Source organism: Euleptes europaea, chromosome 12, assembly GCF_029931775.1.
Source record: "Euleptes europaea isolate rEulEur1 chromosome 12, rEulEur1.hap1, whole genome shotgun sequence".
Classification (NCBI taxonomy): Eukaryota; Metazoa; Chordata; class Lepidosauria; order Squamata; family Sphaerodactylidae; genus Euleptes; species Euleptes europaea.
The window spans coordinates 27,443,423-27,460,092 of record NC_079323.1 but is presented as its reverse complement, the minus strand read 5'-3'; the positions used below and the strand labels follow the sequence as shown (position 1 = coordinate 27,460,092).

At 41.4% G+C, this 16,670-nt stretch overlaps 1 protein-coding gene across 1 annotated transcript; it reads left to right on the top strand.

Moving 5' to 3' along the window:
• Nucleotides 1-1,843: 1,843 nt before the first annotated feature.
• LOC130485170 (beta-1,4-galactosyltransferase 3-like) lies at nt 1,844-15,088 on the top strand. Its single transcript, XM_056858290.1, has 6 exons — nt 1,844-2,238; nt 7,032-7,267; nt 8,660-8,850; nt 9,690-9,812; nt 14,466-14,570; nt 14,935-15,088. Exons 1-6 carry the CDS (start codon nt 2,001-2,003, stop codon nt 15,086-15,088), a joined length of 1,047 nt encoding a protein of 348 aa, XP_056714268.1. The 5' UTR covers nt 1,844-2,000.
• Nucleotides 15,089-16,670: the final 1,582 nt, after the last annotated feature.

The following is a 16,670-nucleotide window of genomic DNA, read 5'->3' as shown; positions in this document are numbered from 1 at the left end:
GCTTTATTCCAAATATTGAAAATTGTCTCTGAGAATCAACCCTAAGAAACTCCCATGTGTAGTGATCTGCTGTACTGAGTATCTTCCCTGTGCTTTCAGAGTACTGCTTTTTGAAGGTTAGAGAAAACTGCTGAGAAACCTTGGTAGGGGGAAGCTGATTCATGCTTCAGAGAAAAAGTATTCTGCAACCTAAAAAAGATATGAAGAAGAGAGGATCACTAGTTAGCACAAAATCTAACTATAATCAGCTTTGTGAGCCTTGTGACAAGGATAGCTAGAGATTATTGAACCAGGTTCAAATGCACCATCCTTAGGGTTATATTCAAATAGTTTAAATTGCTGTGCCATCAGCCTTCCTTATTTTTATTTCGAAGACAAAAGTTCATGCTTTCACAGTGGATGCCTGAAGTGGCAGAACAATACTTAAAAAACAACAACCTGCAACATGTCATTATTCAGTTTTTTAAATTAATTTGTCACTTAAAGTAACAATTTATTTCTTCAAGTAACTGGGGATTATTCAGTAATTGTAACATTATTTCATCTTGACTGCAGAAGAATGAACCTGTACCATAGTTTAGCAAGAACCAGTGTGGTATAATGATTAGAATTTGTGAGGACCTGGGAGACCCAAGTTCCAGTCCCCACTAGAAGATTACTGGTGACCCTGGACTAGTCACTTTTTCTCTGTTCTCACAAGATTGTTAGGATATAATAGAAGTAGGAAGAGCCATTTGTGTCACTCTGAGCTTCTTGGATGAAGAGCAGGATAAAAAATGTAATGGATTGGTGGCCTTTAAATATTAAAATCTAAGCATCTTGAAAATGTCTTTTTCCATGGGAAAGGAAAAGTTTGTATTAACTAACAGCCCATTCCTAGGGGGTGGGGTCGGTGGCAGCTGCCAGTACAGCAAGCTGAAAAAACAAAAAAAAAGTTTTTTTTTGGGGGGGGGGAACCCTGGAACTCCCCATAGAGTTCCATGGGGCTGCACCATGATTTTGCAGGAGTATCTTGACACCTGCAAAACTGTGCATTTTCAGCCTGAAAGGGGTTTGGAAGTTGCCTAAAGTCAGCTCTACCCCTGGCAATGCCCCCCAGGACTGCTGGTGCACTGGATATGTGCCAGGGAGGCAGCACGGGCACAGGAGGCTTGCACTACTGCGCAGCTTCCCAGGGCTGGAGTAAGATGCCCTGTGCTGGTGACTGCGCCACTTTGCATGGCACACATGGCACAGACTTCGGTGTAGGGGTCACTCCAGCTCCATTGTGGCGCCGCCCCCCATTCAGAATTGCACTGTAACAATGGTGAAATAAATTCAGTTTCGCCATCCGGTTGCTGTAGTCCAACCTCAGTGGTAGGCAATAAGTAAATCTACATTTATTAAATATGGAAGAGAAAGAGATTCATAAGCCACCACCCAAGGTATATTGCTGTCTTACACCAAATCCATCTTTTCGTCCATGTAGCCCAGTATTTTCTGCTATGTACTCTAATGTTCTGTTTAGCACTGTTGATTTGGACTGGAACTGACTCTCCAGGCCCTCAGGAGATGTTTCTGAGCCATGTTACCTGAGATTATTTAACTGGAGATGACGGGATTAAATCTGGGATCCCTTATGGAGGATGGGACAACCAATGTCTGAATTAAAATAATATGCCTAGCCATAGTTTAAATGTTTTTGTATCTGATAAGAAAAGTTAAATTTTATGCAACTGTATTTTCACAAGTTTGTATTGCTTTTTTCATTTGCATTGCAGATTGAGTGATGGAAGAATGGATAAAGAAGCACAGGAAATGGTTAAAGTCGAAAACATTTGAATAAATATGCTGGTCACATAATATGAGAATGTAAGGTTCTTTTAAAAGATGCTATGTACCTCCTTCACCTGGCCAACACTAATGCTTACTTTAATACCTATCCCTTTAAAATATTATTGTGTACTGAAGAATTAAATTTCTAGCACACCTAAATCTTGTACAAGGCCTTTGGAGGAAAAATGTCCCTTTCTCGAGTTGAAAATCCTTGCTTCCTTCTTTTCTTGGTCATCTTTCAAGCAATATTCATTTTGATATTATATCGAGGTGGAGCTTCAAGTGTGTTTCAGGGTTTTTTAGATGTTTCTCAACCATTGGACTACTCAAAAACAGAAGATGTGTATACAAATCTCAGCTTGTTTATCCGTGCTCGTGATAAAGAAACTATGCCGTACTGTACACCACAGTCACCAATATTTGGTATGTATACAATGAAAAAAATATCTTTTTGCCCTTCCCCTCACAAACTGATCTGGGTCAATCCAGCCTTATGATTTGTTTAACATATGTAAGGCATATACAGGTCAGGACAGCTTTAACTTGAGTTGCCAAACATTTGCAAGCTTCCTTCTTCATAATTTTGTATATATTATATGTTGAAATGATAGAATATCTTTCTGTCCATTTAAAATTGTAGATACTTGTCCCTCTTCTTGGTTTGAGTCATCGGACAGCATTATGTTGGTTAATATTTTATCCTTGGCTGGCAGATAGTAGAGTTTGTTACACAACAAAATAACTCTATATGAAACATGTATCTTGGGAACTTCAGCTGCTGCAGGACTCTTTGCTTTAAAATTGCATAAAGTTGAGGATGAAGAATTAATTGTGAATATACAGTAGACAGAAATTTGTTTGAGATAGAATAGTCAGATGCTAGCCAAAGTAGAATTGTTATAAAATATGATTAAATTGACCTATTTGGTAAGGGTAGAACTATCATTCATATTTTTATATTACCATGGCTCATAGCAATTACTGGAATAACTTTATTGGATTCCAAGATTCTTCTGATTTTTATCCTATATTGTAACAATGCTTTTATGATAATCTAATGTTAAAAATTGAATGTAGGCAATTGTGCTTAAAAGTGTAGTTCAGATAAGACTGGAAGAAATACTAATTTGGAACTTGGATTGTTGGCAAGATCTGGAACGAAGTCAGGCAATTAGCCAGGAGCAATTTCAGTTTTATATTTTCTATAAGCCTAGGCGCCAAAGCAGTTCAAGGCAGGCAGGCACAGTTCGGAACGCCTGATCTTGTGTGACAGGTTCAGCAAGTTCTTCCTCCTCCAAGCTCCTCTTTCCTAGTTGTGTGCCATAGAAGTTGTCAGGTGCTCTGACTTTTTGAGCAACCCAGTCCTTGCCAAAAATGTCTCTATGCTTTTCTGGGTCTTTGGAGAATAACCTGGTGTGGTTTGGTAAAACAGACGTCTATCTTCTGACCCTGTATTGCTTTGAGATTAAAACGTTACCTTGTGAGCAAAGCTCAACTTCATATTTTAATCTGATCTGGCAAATATTGAATGGGCAAACACATGTGAGCTTTTACGGATAGGCCTTTGAGAATCATTCTACATGAGTATGACAACAGATCCTTCTGTTTTGTGCTTTTGTTGTTGATATTGAAGGTATATAGTGTTTGGCAGGTAGGCTTGTTTTTTCTTGTGTTTGCATTCCCTTATGTATTAAACTTGCACTAGAAGCTGCTGCCTTTTGGAGGAAGCAGCTTTTCCCGTATAATTAACTCTCATTATTCAGTATGCTGACCTTGGTGTCCTGAGATGTAGCACTAACTTGTGTGAGTGCTACCAATTAGCATCCAGTGATCTTTAGCAAGCCATGATGTGGCATTCTATAACTTTTGAGGGAAATACATTTTCAGCAAACTAGGTAGCTTCAGGTGGATAGCTGTGTTAGTCTGTAGAAGCAGCATAAAAATTGAGTGCAGATGCACATTACAAACCAAGAAAATTTTCCAAGTATAGGTTCTCTTAGTTATCTTATGAAGTTATCTTTGAGTCACAAAACCTTATAACCTGGACATTTTTTGTTGGACTCTAAGGTGCTACTGTACTCAGATCTTGTTCTACATCTGGGTAGTTGCATGACTTTGGATTTGTTCTCACATGACTTATTTCAGCTCCTGTTTTTCATAATGCTTTGCAAGCATCTATTATTGACATGGATCTAGAGGTCTCCCCTGTTGGATTAGGGGAATGCTGTGAACATAGTTTATTATTATTTCAGTAAAACTTGTGATAAGGTTCCACATTATGTTCTTGTTGACAAGTTGGTAAAATATGGTTTGGATGCTACTACTGGTTAACACCCAAATAGTGCTTGTTAATGGTTTCTCATCCTCTTGGAGAGGAGTGACAAGTGGAGTGTCCCAGGGATCTGCCCTATAAATAGCTTGGATGAAGGAATAGAGGGGATGCTCATTAAATTTGCAGGTGATACTAAATTGGGAGGGATAGCAAATACAGTAGAAGACAGAATTAAGATTCAGGATGATCATGACAGGATGGAAAATTGGCCTAAAGCTAACAACATGAGTTTCAGCAGAGATAAATGTAAAATTTCTCTTTGGTCAAGGAAAAGGCACTTCTGCTACATCCTACGCTGCTGACCGTCATGAGAACTGTCAGGGTAGGGAGGTGCACGAAGGGCTTCAGCAGAAAGGAGAGATGAAGGAAAGCCCTGATGTACAAGCAGAACTGCACTTTGGTTCATCTGCATCCAGACTGTTATTACTTCAGTACCCAATGATTAGTCAAGGTGTAGTTTACTATAATTCTTGGAATAGTGGACAGTGTCTTGATGGCACTGGCAAGAGAAGTTCCATGAACCCTGCTGAAGAGTTATGGAGAACTCGAAAGCCACACACTTGTGTTGTGATACTTCAGCTGGTCCTAATAAAAGGTATTACACAGCTTTATTTGTGGGTTTTTCTGTTGGGCTACCACAGCTACCTAGAATGTCTGCCTTGGGGAACTGAGTTTACCCATCAAAGAGAGGGATTCTTCAATAGGTGGAATGCGATCTGGGATGGGACTTTACTTAGGAGGCTTTCCTGTCCTCAAACTACTAGAAAACATCCAGTTCGGCTTCTCTTGAATCTTTATGTAGTGTATCATCTAAGTTAATCTCTGTTTTAAATACTATAAGACCTACCACATTTTACCTCTGCCCTTGGCTTGTTAAGGTACCCGTCCATTCTGCTTCATGCTTGAGATATCTTAACTTCTAATTTTTATATTCTTGAGACTGCTATTGTTTGTTTTTCCTAGAAGTCTTTGGTACATACTAAAGCCAGCTCTCCTACCTGCTCTTCTCCCCCTAAGCAGAAATGTTGGGGAACTGTTGAAATACTTGCAATATTTTCTTGGCAAACCTTAACGTATGCTCTTGCTTTAACCAGTGGGTAAATGCATAATTTATAGTTTGACTAGCATATAAAATTGTACTGTTTGGCATATTTATGTTATTTAAAGGGATAAATACCTTGGTTTTCCATAAGCAAGATAGCAAATATACCCAATATTGAAGAGAGAGAGAGAGAAATTAGAACTGCTACACCCTTTGCTACTTTAGCACATCTATCTTGGGTTTTGCCCTCTGAGAGGTGGGAAAACTTAAAGTTGTCTACAGTATACACATAAATTATTATCTAATGCTGTAAATTCTTACATTAGAATGTTCACGGTAGGCATTCTGGGTGACTAAAACCTTGTCTTGAAAAGTATTTCACTCATTCTAAGACAGAAAATATTTTATAGATTTTCTTTTTTAGTGCTCACCAAAAACTCCCTTGGGAATCTTTCACATTTCTAGGTTGTATAACTGATCATAACATAAATGCCTGCATGTAAAGTGATACGACATTGAGGTCTCTGTGGAATTTCTCAGGTTATTACATCAGAATATTTTGAAGTTTTTAGCTCAGACAGTGGAATTATTTTTCAAGTCGAATTTTTAAGTGTTATTTTAGCCATAATCTTGACATGAATGATATTCTTATTCACTTTGGTCAGCATGTTGCCCTTCATTTAATATTCAGTAAGTGAACGTGGGTTTTTCTTTCCTTCCCATTAAGTGTGTTGAACTTCTAATAGTTTTTTTCTTTTTTCTTAAATTCTGCCTTGTCCCCAAGTTTATGCTTTGTACTCTGAGCTATTACAGTTTGCTCTGATTGGTAAAAATAATTATTTTTCAAACTATTCTAACAAATAATGTGAATCGAACTCGATCTTGCAAAGGGGTTGGGACTCATAATGTTGCTCCACTATGAACTATTATATTGTCACTTTACAAGGAAAAATTGGAAAATAAGAGCACGTTGTGAGATCTCCTTCTTGTACAGTGGCCACTGTTGGACTTTCTTAAGAACAGGATCCATTCTTTGCTCTGTGCAAGAATCAAGGACATGGACAGTTCTCTTATCTGTAGCACATTTGCCCTTCAGCCCATTGTATTGTTACCCCCACTTTTCAGTCAGAAAAATCGATTCCCAGACTGGCTCCTTGCAATTAACTACTAATACAAATATCATTTAATGAAGTCTTGGTTCCTGCAAACTTCTGGTAATGTCCTTGCCATACTACTGAAAAGTCATCTTTAGCGACAATCTGGCATGGCTATTGGTTACTCTCACACAAGCAAGATTAGGGTAGCAAAGAATTAGTCAATGTAGGCTTTGTACCAAGCCTCTGGCGTCCAGGCTCCTATTGATTGTGAAAATGGAACAGTTTTAATTTAAAAATGTTAATTGAAGCTCTGTGACCTCACAGACCCCAGGAAGCTGGATTGTATACATAATGGTTCTTGCTATTCAAAGCAATCTTAGGACTGATTCCGCTAAAGCACTTTTCCTCCTTGAAGAAATATATAGGAAAAACTTGCTGAAATAGAAAATCCACATGGATGTTGTAACTGAGCCTTCGGAAGAGAGAGGGTTAGCCTCTTGCTGGCTCCTGCTCTATACTCTTCCAAGCAGTTACGCATGAATTTTTCGTTCTAACAATGTTTTTCATATATTTTTGTAAGGACACTTTCTTAGAAGGAAGATATTTATGTGTAAGTTCTACCTGCCAGCTTGGGGGAAAGGTGTATCTTGTTGAATGTAAATGGTGATTCCAAGCTTGTGAGTTGTCCCAATTTTCATGGTTGTCATCTTTTTTGTTCTATCCCCTACCCCGTTTTCTAATGCAGTTGGACCCTTAACAATCACCTTTAATACACTGCCCAGTGAAAGAACAATCATCAGCAAAAATCCTTATGTCCAGTTAGGTGGGCACTACAGCCCACCCCACTGCCTGGCTCGTTACAAAACGGCAGTCATTGTACCTCACAGGAACCGTAAAAAACAGCTGCGCCATTTGCTCTATTACCTTCATCCCTTCCTCCAGCGTCAGCAGCTTCACTACCGCATCTACTTGATTCACCAGGTAAACTAAGACCAAGGGCATGTTGCTTGTCTCCTGTGAGGAGTGTAGATAGCTTCTGAATAAAACATGCCATTCCAAATGTCTTTTGAAGTACAGTGTGGGGGAATAGGCGCATCGTTTTCCCCCCCGTGTTCACAAGGCTGTTCAGGAGTTTTATAAAGGCAAAAGCTGCTTTACTTGGCACTTCTGCCGAGTGGAAAGATGAAATGTCAGGGATAATGTAGATTTCCAAATTGCATGTGGGTTTATATTTGAATTACGTGTGCTACTTTTACCAGGCAAGGAAAAATACTACGAGTGCACCTTAGTCCAAACTTTTAACATGGATCCTTCTGTGGCATTACATTCTCTACCCATGTGATCTGTTTGGGTTCTGTTTTTCTCTCTTTCAAAACACCTAGCAGAAACCATAGTAAAGGATGGACGCCAGTGGGAATCTGCTCCCACTAAGCTTTATTTTTCTTCTTTGGGTTCTTCTTTCACAGTCCATTGCTGCCTCTGTTCAATTCTTTCAACTTTCTTATATTGGGGCTTTCTGGCCATGAGATTCTCTATGTCCCAGGATCTCTTCCTAGTACTCTGTCTTGTTCCTGTGTAAGGAAACCATGTGTTGAGGTATCTGCGAGACTGCCTCTCCTGGTATACCCCCAGAGAATGCTTTGTTCGTCAAGTAACAATCTGCTGGTGATCCATGGCACAAGGAATGTCCGGCTGTCCTCAGCCAGGGCTTTTTCTGCCCTGGCCCCCGCCTGGTAAAATAGCCTCCAAATGAGGTCAAGGACCTTAAGGAGGGCCTGTAAGACAGAACTATTCCCCCGGGCTTATGGTTGAGGCCAGCTATGGTTTTCAACTAGTGCTGGCCTCCCTGTTTTCCCCCTCCCCTCTTTAGCTAGTTGATTACTAGATGGGGGGACTTGCTGCTGTTGACTGCCCTATTGGCCCTGCATACTGGAGACACCACTGAGTAGCGCCATTTGGTTACTTATGTACCAGCGTATTCTGATTTTAGCAATCGCTTAATATATTGGGCTTTTATCATTATTGCTATTATTACACAAATGGTTTTAACTGTATTTAGTGAACCTAATTGTTGTTTAATTCGTTTAATTTTGTTGTCAGCCTCTCTGAGCCTGGCTTCGTCAGGGAGAGCGGCACAGAAGAACGAATAATAAATACATAAATACATTTCCCTCCCCTCACAGAAGTTGGACTACAACCTATTTAATTCCCCTCAGTGACCGGATGTTCCATGCTATCACATCAGGGAAGCCAATCATGCCAGGGGGTCTCGTGGCCACAAGCACAATGCCGCCTAGATGTTACAAGCAGACGCTTGTCCCTTGATCGCTTCACTGTCGTGTTCAGTAGTGAGTTGCGCATTCTTTTTTCCAGGCTGGAAATGGTCGGTTTAACCAAGCAAAGCTCCTTAACGTTGGCGTCCGTGAGGCCATGAAGGATGATGACTGGGACTGCCTGCTCCTGCATAATGTAGACCTCGTTCCAGAGAACGATTATAATCTCTATGTTTGTGATGAATACTACCCCAAACACATGTCCAGTGCCATAGACAAGTTACAGTACAGGTAATCCATTACATTAACAGTTCTCAGTAACGAGGGTAAATATATTTAGTGTAAGGCAGTGCCTTCTTGATGCCAGAATCAGCATTCGAAAGGCATCAGGTACTAAGAGCTGCTCACATCTCATTTCTGACTCTCATAAGCCATAAAGAATAACAGACATGTGCTTTGATATCCCCATTTTTCAACGGGTGCCTGGAAATAGTTTCATTTGCCTTTTGTCTTAAATCCTTCTTTGCCCACCAGGAGGAGACATAGCAGGCCCACAACCTAAAATTTTGTGATGTGGAGGGGAATGTAAATCAGTATAAAACAGGAAACAATATTTATATATATATAAATATTTATTAAAATACAATCAGTCACCATTAAAGTTTTAGAATTATATGTTAAACTATTAACAGAACAGTACTTGGGACAAGCACAGGCACCTCTCAGTCAGTCACTGGGACCTGGCACATTAGCCAGACAGTTGGATGGTGGGAGCAGGTTTCTTACAGTGTGACTGGGTAGAACACACTCTCTCCCTCCATTTCTACTGCTATGTCTGTGAGGGAAGCATCACAGGTGTTCTGTAAAAAAGTTGTAAAGTGGCAGTCTTCTGTTTGCTAGTCTTGACTGTCTTGGGTAGCTGGGCCATTGCTTCTCCAAAGCTGTGTTGATTTTCGTTTTGTTTTATGACACACCTGTGCAAGATCAGGTTGATGAGCCATAGAAGACTATAAAAAACGCAGTATTTGAGTCTGTTATTTAGCCACATACATGCCAAATCTGTACACCTCAACAGTGCAATGCAAGATTGTTTGAAAACCTGACATAAGTTTTATTCTTCTTACCTGTAGTTTGCCATATTGGTCCTTCTTCGGTGGTGTGTCTGCTTTGACCCCAGTTCACTACATGAAGATAAATGGGTTTCCAAACACCTACTGGGACCGCAGTGGTGTGCATGATGACATTGCGGAAAGGTACTACTGGGCCGTTGAGAATGGCCCTTGAAAAATGTCAGACTATACTTTATTCAGACTCTGATGTAATAGCTAGTGGCAAACGCAGTGTTTGTCTGCCTTAAAAGAAGGCAGGGAGAGCGATCATTCTGTTGCTTGTGCTGATTTAGGGACAGAAGTTGAATCTCTTGCTGTTGAGGAAATGCACAATTAGACAGTATCTGAGATGTGATCATGTGTGTCATTAAACATTTCTAAAAAGCAGACATAGGGGGTGAACTTTGTGAGTGGGTGCATGGTGTCTTTTATTTTTATTTTAATCCTTTCCCTCATGCCCTTTGATATAAATTGGTCCCTTGGTGGTGAAAACATTTTCCTTACTGGAACGAATAGCAGCTCCAGGTAGGCCGTTTACATTTGGGAAAAGGGGGACTTAACTCTCCTTACCTAGCACTGTGGCACTGGTCCCACTATTGCTGCTATTTAGATAAGTTTAATGAGACAGGAGATCCAGTCATAGTTCTCAGTCTTGTCTAGCTGTGCAGCCTAAGTTTAGCAGGTTCCAAGAAGTGTGTGAGAGAGAGGTCAGTAGCCTGTATCCCACCGTTCCATGAAGCAGAGTCTGAAGACTTGTTCCAACTTAAGTGGTTCTTCCTCCATTGGCTTCTTAATCTGGAGGGACTTCCTCCAACCTAAGGTAGGATACCAACCGTGGACATGTAATACTGGAGTGGGTTCTGAAGGTCATCCAATGTTTTTCTTGCTTGACTTGGTAGCTGGTCATACTGGGGTGGATCCAACCATCCTCCAGGGAGTCTTCTTCCAGCTTAAGTGGCTCTTCCTCCGGCAGAAGCGCCCATTTAGTTAGACTGGGGGAAAGCTTTAAAATTTGCTCAGTAACTTCTATGGACTGGTGTACAAGGCTACACCTGGAGCAGGGCTGTAACGTTTGCTATGTACCGTATTTTTCGCTCCATTAGACGCACCTGACCATAAGACGCCCCCCCCCCCCAGCTGGCCTTCGGGGCGGGGAAAGCCGGCTTGCGCTGGAACGACGCGAGCTGGCTCTGTGCGCCCTGCCCGCCTCCCAGCTGGGAGGCTGGCGGGGCGCAGAGCCGGCTGGGCGCGCTGGAACGGCGCGAGCCAGCTTTCCCCACCCGCCTCCCAGCGCGCCCAGCCGGCTCTGTGCGCACATTCGCTCCATAAGACGCACAGACATTTCCCCTCACTTTTGAGGAGGAAAAAAGTGCGTCTTATGGAGCGAAAAATACGGTAAATATTTTGGGTATGTTTTGTTTCTGCAAATTATTGTTTTTTACGTGTGTTTGCTATGGTTTAAAATGCAGGCCTCTAAGGTAAGAAAGAGGGGTGTTGGAGGGTGAGCGAAGTGTGATATGATTGGATGGCAGCAGTATCGTAGGGGGCAGAGTTGACTGGGTTTGTTCAGAGAGTTTGTGTGAGAAAACAGAGGAGAGATTGAGTCCGGTGAAGTGGACTGAAAGAAGACTGTGTTCTTTGGGTGGAAGATATTTGCCTAAGTGGCAGATGGTGAAAATAAGCCTTTGTGATTTAAGAAACTTTAGGAAAGACGGACCACCTGCACCTATCTTGCAACCAGGAAGCTAGTGGTTTTAAGGAAACCATTACCCTTTTGAACCACACCAAAACAATTATTTTGATATACTACTAAATAAGCTCTATTTCTGTTGAAGTAAAAATAGTCACTTTATTTAGAATTAAAGGATCCCCTGTGACCTCACAGCCACCCCCACACACTGACCGTTCTGTCATTCTGCTCCATATAACTAAGCCGTCCTGTTCTTCAGGTTAAACTAAGAAGTCTTAAGGCGAGAGCCTGGGGTGGAAGCAAAAATCATTAAGTAACATTAGGTAAGTTCAGGAGGCAGCATAAAACAAGTCATTTCAGAACATTATAAAGAGGTGATATCACAGGGTGTTACATACCAGAGGTTTCATAAAGGGGATAGGACATTACAAGAGCACACCTAGAGAAGGACCTGTGTATTCCAAAATGAGTGACTGGACAGCCGACTGCTGTAGCAGATATAGTCCGAAGACTTAAGTCAAACCCACATTTCTTGTTACTTTCTCAAGAGTCCTCTCTCCTCCGTACGACTCTTTTACATGCTAGCTGTGGTACTGCTTTGGTGCCATTGAGTAGTTCATACCTTGCTTGGCTACTCAGTGGTATCTGAGGAAATACAGTGGGTAATCAGTTGGCTGTAGACTCAAGAAAGCTGTCCTGAGTCTACCCTTAAGAGGGCTTCCACTGACGTTAGTGGGTCCTAAAGTGGTAAGCCGCAGTACTGCAGTCAAAAGCTCTGCTCACGACCTGAGTTCGATCCTGACAAAAGTTGGTTTCAGGTAGCCGGCTCAAGGTTGACTCAGCCTTCCATCCTTCTGAGGTCGGTAAAATGAGTACCCAGCTTGCTAGGGGTAAAGTGTAGATGACTGGGGAAGGCACTGGCAAACCACCCCGTAAACATAGTCTGCCTAGTAAATGTTGGGATGTGAATGTCACCCCATGGGTCAGAAATGACCCAGTGCTTTATCTTTTTAAAGTGCAAAACTCAGCTACTCACACCAGGGCTGCAATCCATGAAATGGATCTTCTGGCTCTGTTACTTTTTAAACAAACAAGAATCCATTTGCTGTTGATGGTTTCTCCAAGCATAGGCGTTTCAAAAGCAGCTTGTGATAACAAGCAGCAGGAGGGGGCTGTTTCAAAATACAAGATCATGCCAGAGGGACTTTGGATTCAGCCTGGGGTAAGAGGATACTGGGTGATGCTACAAAGGCATGGTTTCTTTGTGAGAATTTCATTAAAGATTAGCCAAGTTGCTGGTTTGATAAAAACAACCATAATTCATGCTGACTAGGCTGATTCACTGTTTCTACAGCAGTCACATTCTTGAAGGAACTGAACAAAATTTTTGCATGTTTCCCATTATTGGATGTTGTTGACAGATTATAAAAATATAAATGGAATGCTTTGTTCAAACAAAGGGAACCCTACCAAGCATTGTATTCCTGAGCTGGGGAAGTTGAATGCAAAGGCATGATCAAACAGAAAATGCTGCTTTTGAAAAGGGCATTAACTCTTTATATCACTTACCAGAGCAGAAACTGTGGGCTATATGCAGTCCCACTTATGTTGCTGTGCATTGCTTTTCTATGGAGAAAGGGGTGACCACTTTGGGGGCCAATAAATCAGACCCCCTGACCCAAACTTTACCCAACTTTTGGGGTTCATGCAAGGAGAGTCCCTTGCAGAAAATTTGGTAACTCTACCTCTAAAAATGCCCCCTTCAGAGCTCCTAAAAAAAAATTCATAGATAACAGCTTTAGGAAGCCGAAGGGTGAATAAGCCAAAAACCTATTGGCAATCTGTCTTAGGCTTTATTCTCTATTTCAATATTCGGCCCCAAATAAACCCGGAAAAAGCCAAACTACCTTTTTTCTGGTTTATTTTCGGTTTGGTAAACCCGATATGCACAGCCCTAAAAGTAAGCCATCCTCATAGGCTAGCATTTCTGATAAAAGATGAAACTCATTTCAGAAGACATGACAATGTTAAACAGAGGAACCTAGATCAGACGGCTGGAATTGACCTTAGGTGGGATGAACTACTTAAATACTGAGATCTAATGGGACAGATGTTCACCTAAAACTAAGAACATACGTTAGTACTAGCCCTTTTGCTTCCAACAGTTTCTGTCTCTAATCCAGCATTTTGTTTCCCACAATGGTCAGTCAAATGCTTCAAAGGAGCCAGTTCACCTTTAAGCTGGTGTTCTTCAAATTTAATTATAAAAATTATTAATGGATGGATAGCTTTGTGTTCACATGAGCTATGTCATTTTGTGTTGGCCTCAGAATCAAATGTGGCTTTCAACAAGATGCATCTGGAGAGCTTTGTACCTTCAGATTTGTAGAAGCACATGAGGTTTTGTCCTACTAAGGTGTTGAGTTAGCCTATGAAAACTGCTTGGATGTTAGGATATTGATTGTTTTAGAGCTCACTTAGAAGATTCCCTGAGGGACTGCTATAGTTTCATGATAAGCTATCTCTTTGGCAGGGTTATTTTTCTTGTGCTGCTCCTTATTCTACCCCCCCTTAAACGATTTTCAAGGGAATGCATTTGAAGCTTAAAGGAATAGATTGCGAAGTATGGATGGAGAACTGAAGATGAACATCCCTTACCCCATCTGATGGTAGAGTTCTTGAAACAAGGCTTCTTTTTCCTGTTGGGCCTGATGCTAGTGGCAAAGGCTCTTGCCGCAGCACACTACATGCAACCACTCATTGTGGGTTTCATGCTGACCGTATTCGGACTTGAAGAAGGGAAACGTTTTCCCTTGTGCTGCTTCCTGAAGCAGCCATGGTCAGGGGACCTTCACCACTCCCGGCCTAATAACTACCCCCTAACCCGGGGGGGGGGGGAACCAAAGTATCCAAACCTGAAGTGACTCTTCAGTTTGCAGAACTTCACAGTGCAATGTAAGATTGACCTTAGTCAGCTGAGGGAGATGTCTGCAGTCCCTCTGTTTTTCATCTGTACTGAAATCAGTCTTGCTTTGGCCATTTTAATGGTAAGAAACGATTCTCTGAAATCCCTTACTAATCCCCCACCAATGTCTTCATATCAAAAGGATTCGATTAGCAGGAATGAAAATAGTTCGGACCCCATTGCATCTTGGGCGTTACAAGATGATGGACCATGAACAAATTACTGGCCATGATGAGAATGTTGAAAGGTAAGTATGGTTTGTTTTCCTTGCTTGGACACATTTACCTAGAGCTATTCTCTGTTCTTCCTATTAGACATGGCTGTTCATACATGTGGCAACCACATCAACTCCCCCCCCCCCCGTTATCCTTAAAGCCTGCATTTTAACATGGTACAGGGGCGCAGCACTTCTACCTCAAATCTTTTTCCAGCAGGAGAGAAAGGCCTTCAAAATCACTCTTAGCGAGCTTTTGGCTACTTTGGGTTCCACACATGAATGCCTGTAGCCTACCGCTTGATTTTCCTAGAAAACCTCTTTGTAGTCTTGTACCCGACAGCTGGCTAGTAGACCGCAAGACTAAGACCCACACTTTTCTTTTTCTTCCCCTCAGGCCTGTCGTCTTGCACACAAGAACAACATGGAAGGACGATGGAATGAATTCTCTAGAGTTCAAAGTCTTGGCCAAGAAGCAGCATCCTCTTTACACTAACATTACTGTGGATATTGGGGACCCACCAATGCTGCCTCCACTGAGCGAAACGTAGGAGAGGGAGGTTTGAGACTGCGATGATAACCTGGCTGTTTGTCAAAGCTGGACATGCCTGAAAACACAAGGGTTATAGGAGTACCTTCCTTTACTCTGAACTTCTGTTCACAAGAAGGAAACACGAAATGCCCAGGAATGGCAACAGTGGTATTAGCTTTATTATGAAAAGCTCTTGAACATTGTTAAGTGCAGTGACTACTGAGGCCCTGTACTCTTCCCTCATTACTTGCACAGCTCTTTTTGAAGAGCAAACTGTAGATCATCTAACCAGCTACACTGTGATGCGGGTACTTCAGATTATTGTATCCTTTCTGCAACTACCTGAGTTGAGTGTAAGATACACTTAAGTGTTTGATCTAGTTTAGGAACAGTTTGTTTTTTGGGGAAGGCTCGCCGGTTAGACAGCCTGTTCTTGTGCACCTTAGCGCTACGGCTTTAAGGCCGCAGTTAAGTGTTACTATGTTTGAAGTGTTAACATTTATTTTAAAAAATTCAGTTAAATTAATCTCACGCACGAGTGCCAATATATATTGCTTTATGGAAAAAAGTTGAGAAGCAATATTTTAGTAATGTTCCTAAAAGTTGTTTGCACTGTTTCTTTGCATGCTTCACTGGTCTATCCCTAACACCCGACTACCTCCAGAAAACAAAGGCTCACACCCTGTAGAATCACTATGGGAGTGGAGCTGAAAACCTCCTGTGACAAGCCGTTTGGCCACAATGTATGATGACACTCTCAGCCAGAGGATTTCCGTCCCCCCCCCCCACACACACACCAATAAATTCTGTATTGCAGCACTGGTCTGTCACCAACTGCTGGGGATTTTGTAAGATGGAGCATTTTTGTGTTGCAGCTTTATACAAGCATTTAGAGAAATGTCTGGGTTTTTTGTTTTTAAATGAGGGATTTTGTAGAGGACATTAGGTGAACAATATAGTATGTGAGGAATTAAGCTACAGCCTGCTGTAAGCAGTGGAAGGCTGAAAATGTTATGGTTCAATCTAAAGCAAGAGAGGGAAAGTTGCACTGTACAATGAGTTGTCCAGAGCACACTGTGTTATTGGGAATGCAGTAGTCTAAAAACCACTTCTTCCACATTCAAGCCCTTCTACCCGTAGTAAACGGTAGATCCTTTCCCCCCTAAGACTGGTCTTAAATGCTGTTTCATATTTAAATCTCTCAACAGTGTTTCACTGTATTTACCTGCACTAGGTTTCCCAGACTTTTTTCTCTGTATTACAGTAAAAATTAAGATATAAACCATGATGGTTTTTTTTTAAAAAGCTGTTAACAAATTAAGAACCACAATCCAGCTATAATACAAACAGAGTAAGAATTTCTGGGACAGGTTTAAATAAGTGGGGGGTTTTTTGTTTGTTTGCAACTTGTCATGGATTTGTTGGTTTCTGTTGTGAGGAGAATAAAATTTGATGCGAAAGACCAAAACTGTAAAGTGGGAAGTAGTTTGTGGACCGCAGCTGCTGAAGAATGGCAGCAAGATAGTTTCACAGCACAGCAATTTAAACTGCTATGACCCTAGTCAAGTGCTTGTGTGGATTTGACTGGTTTCCAAACCGTA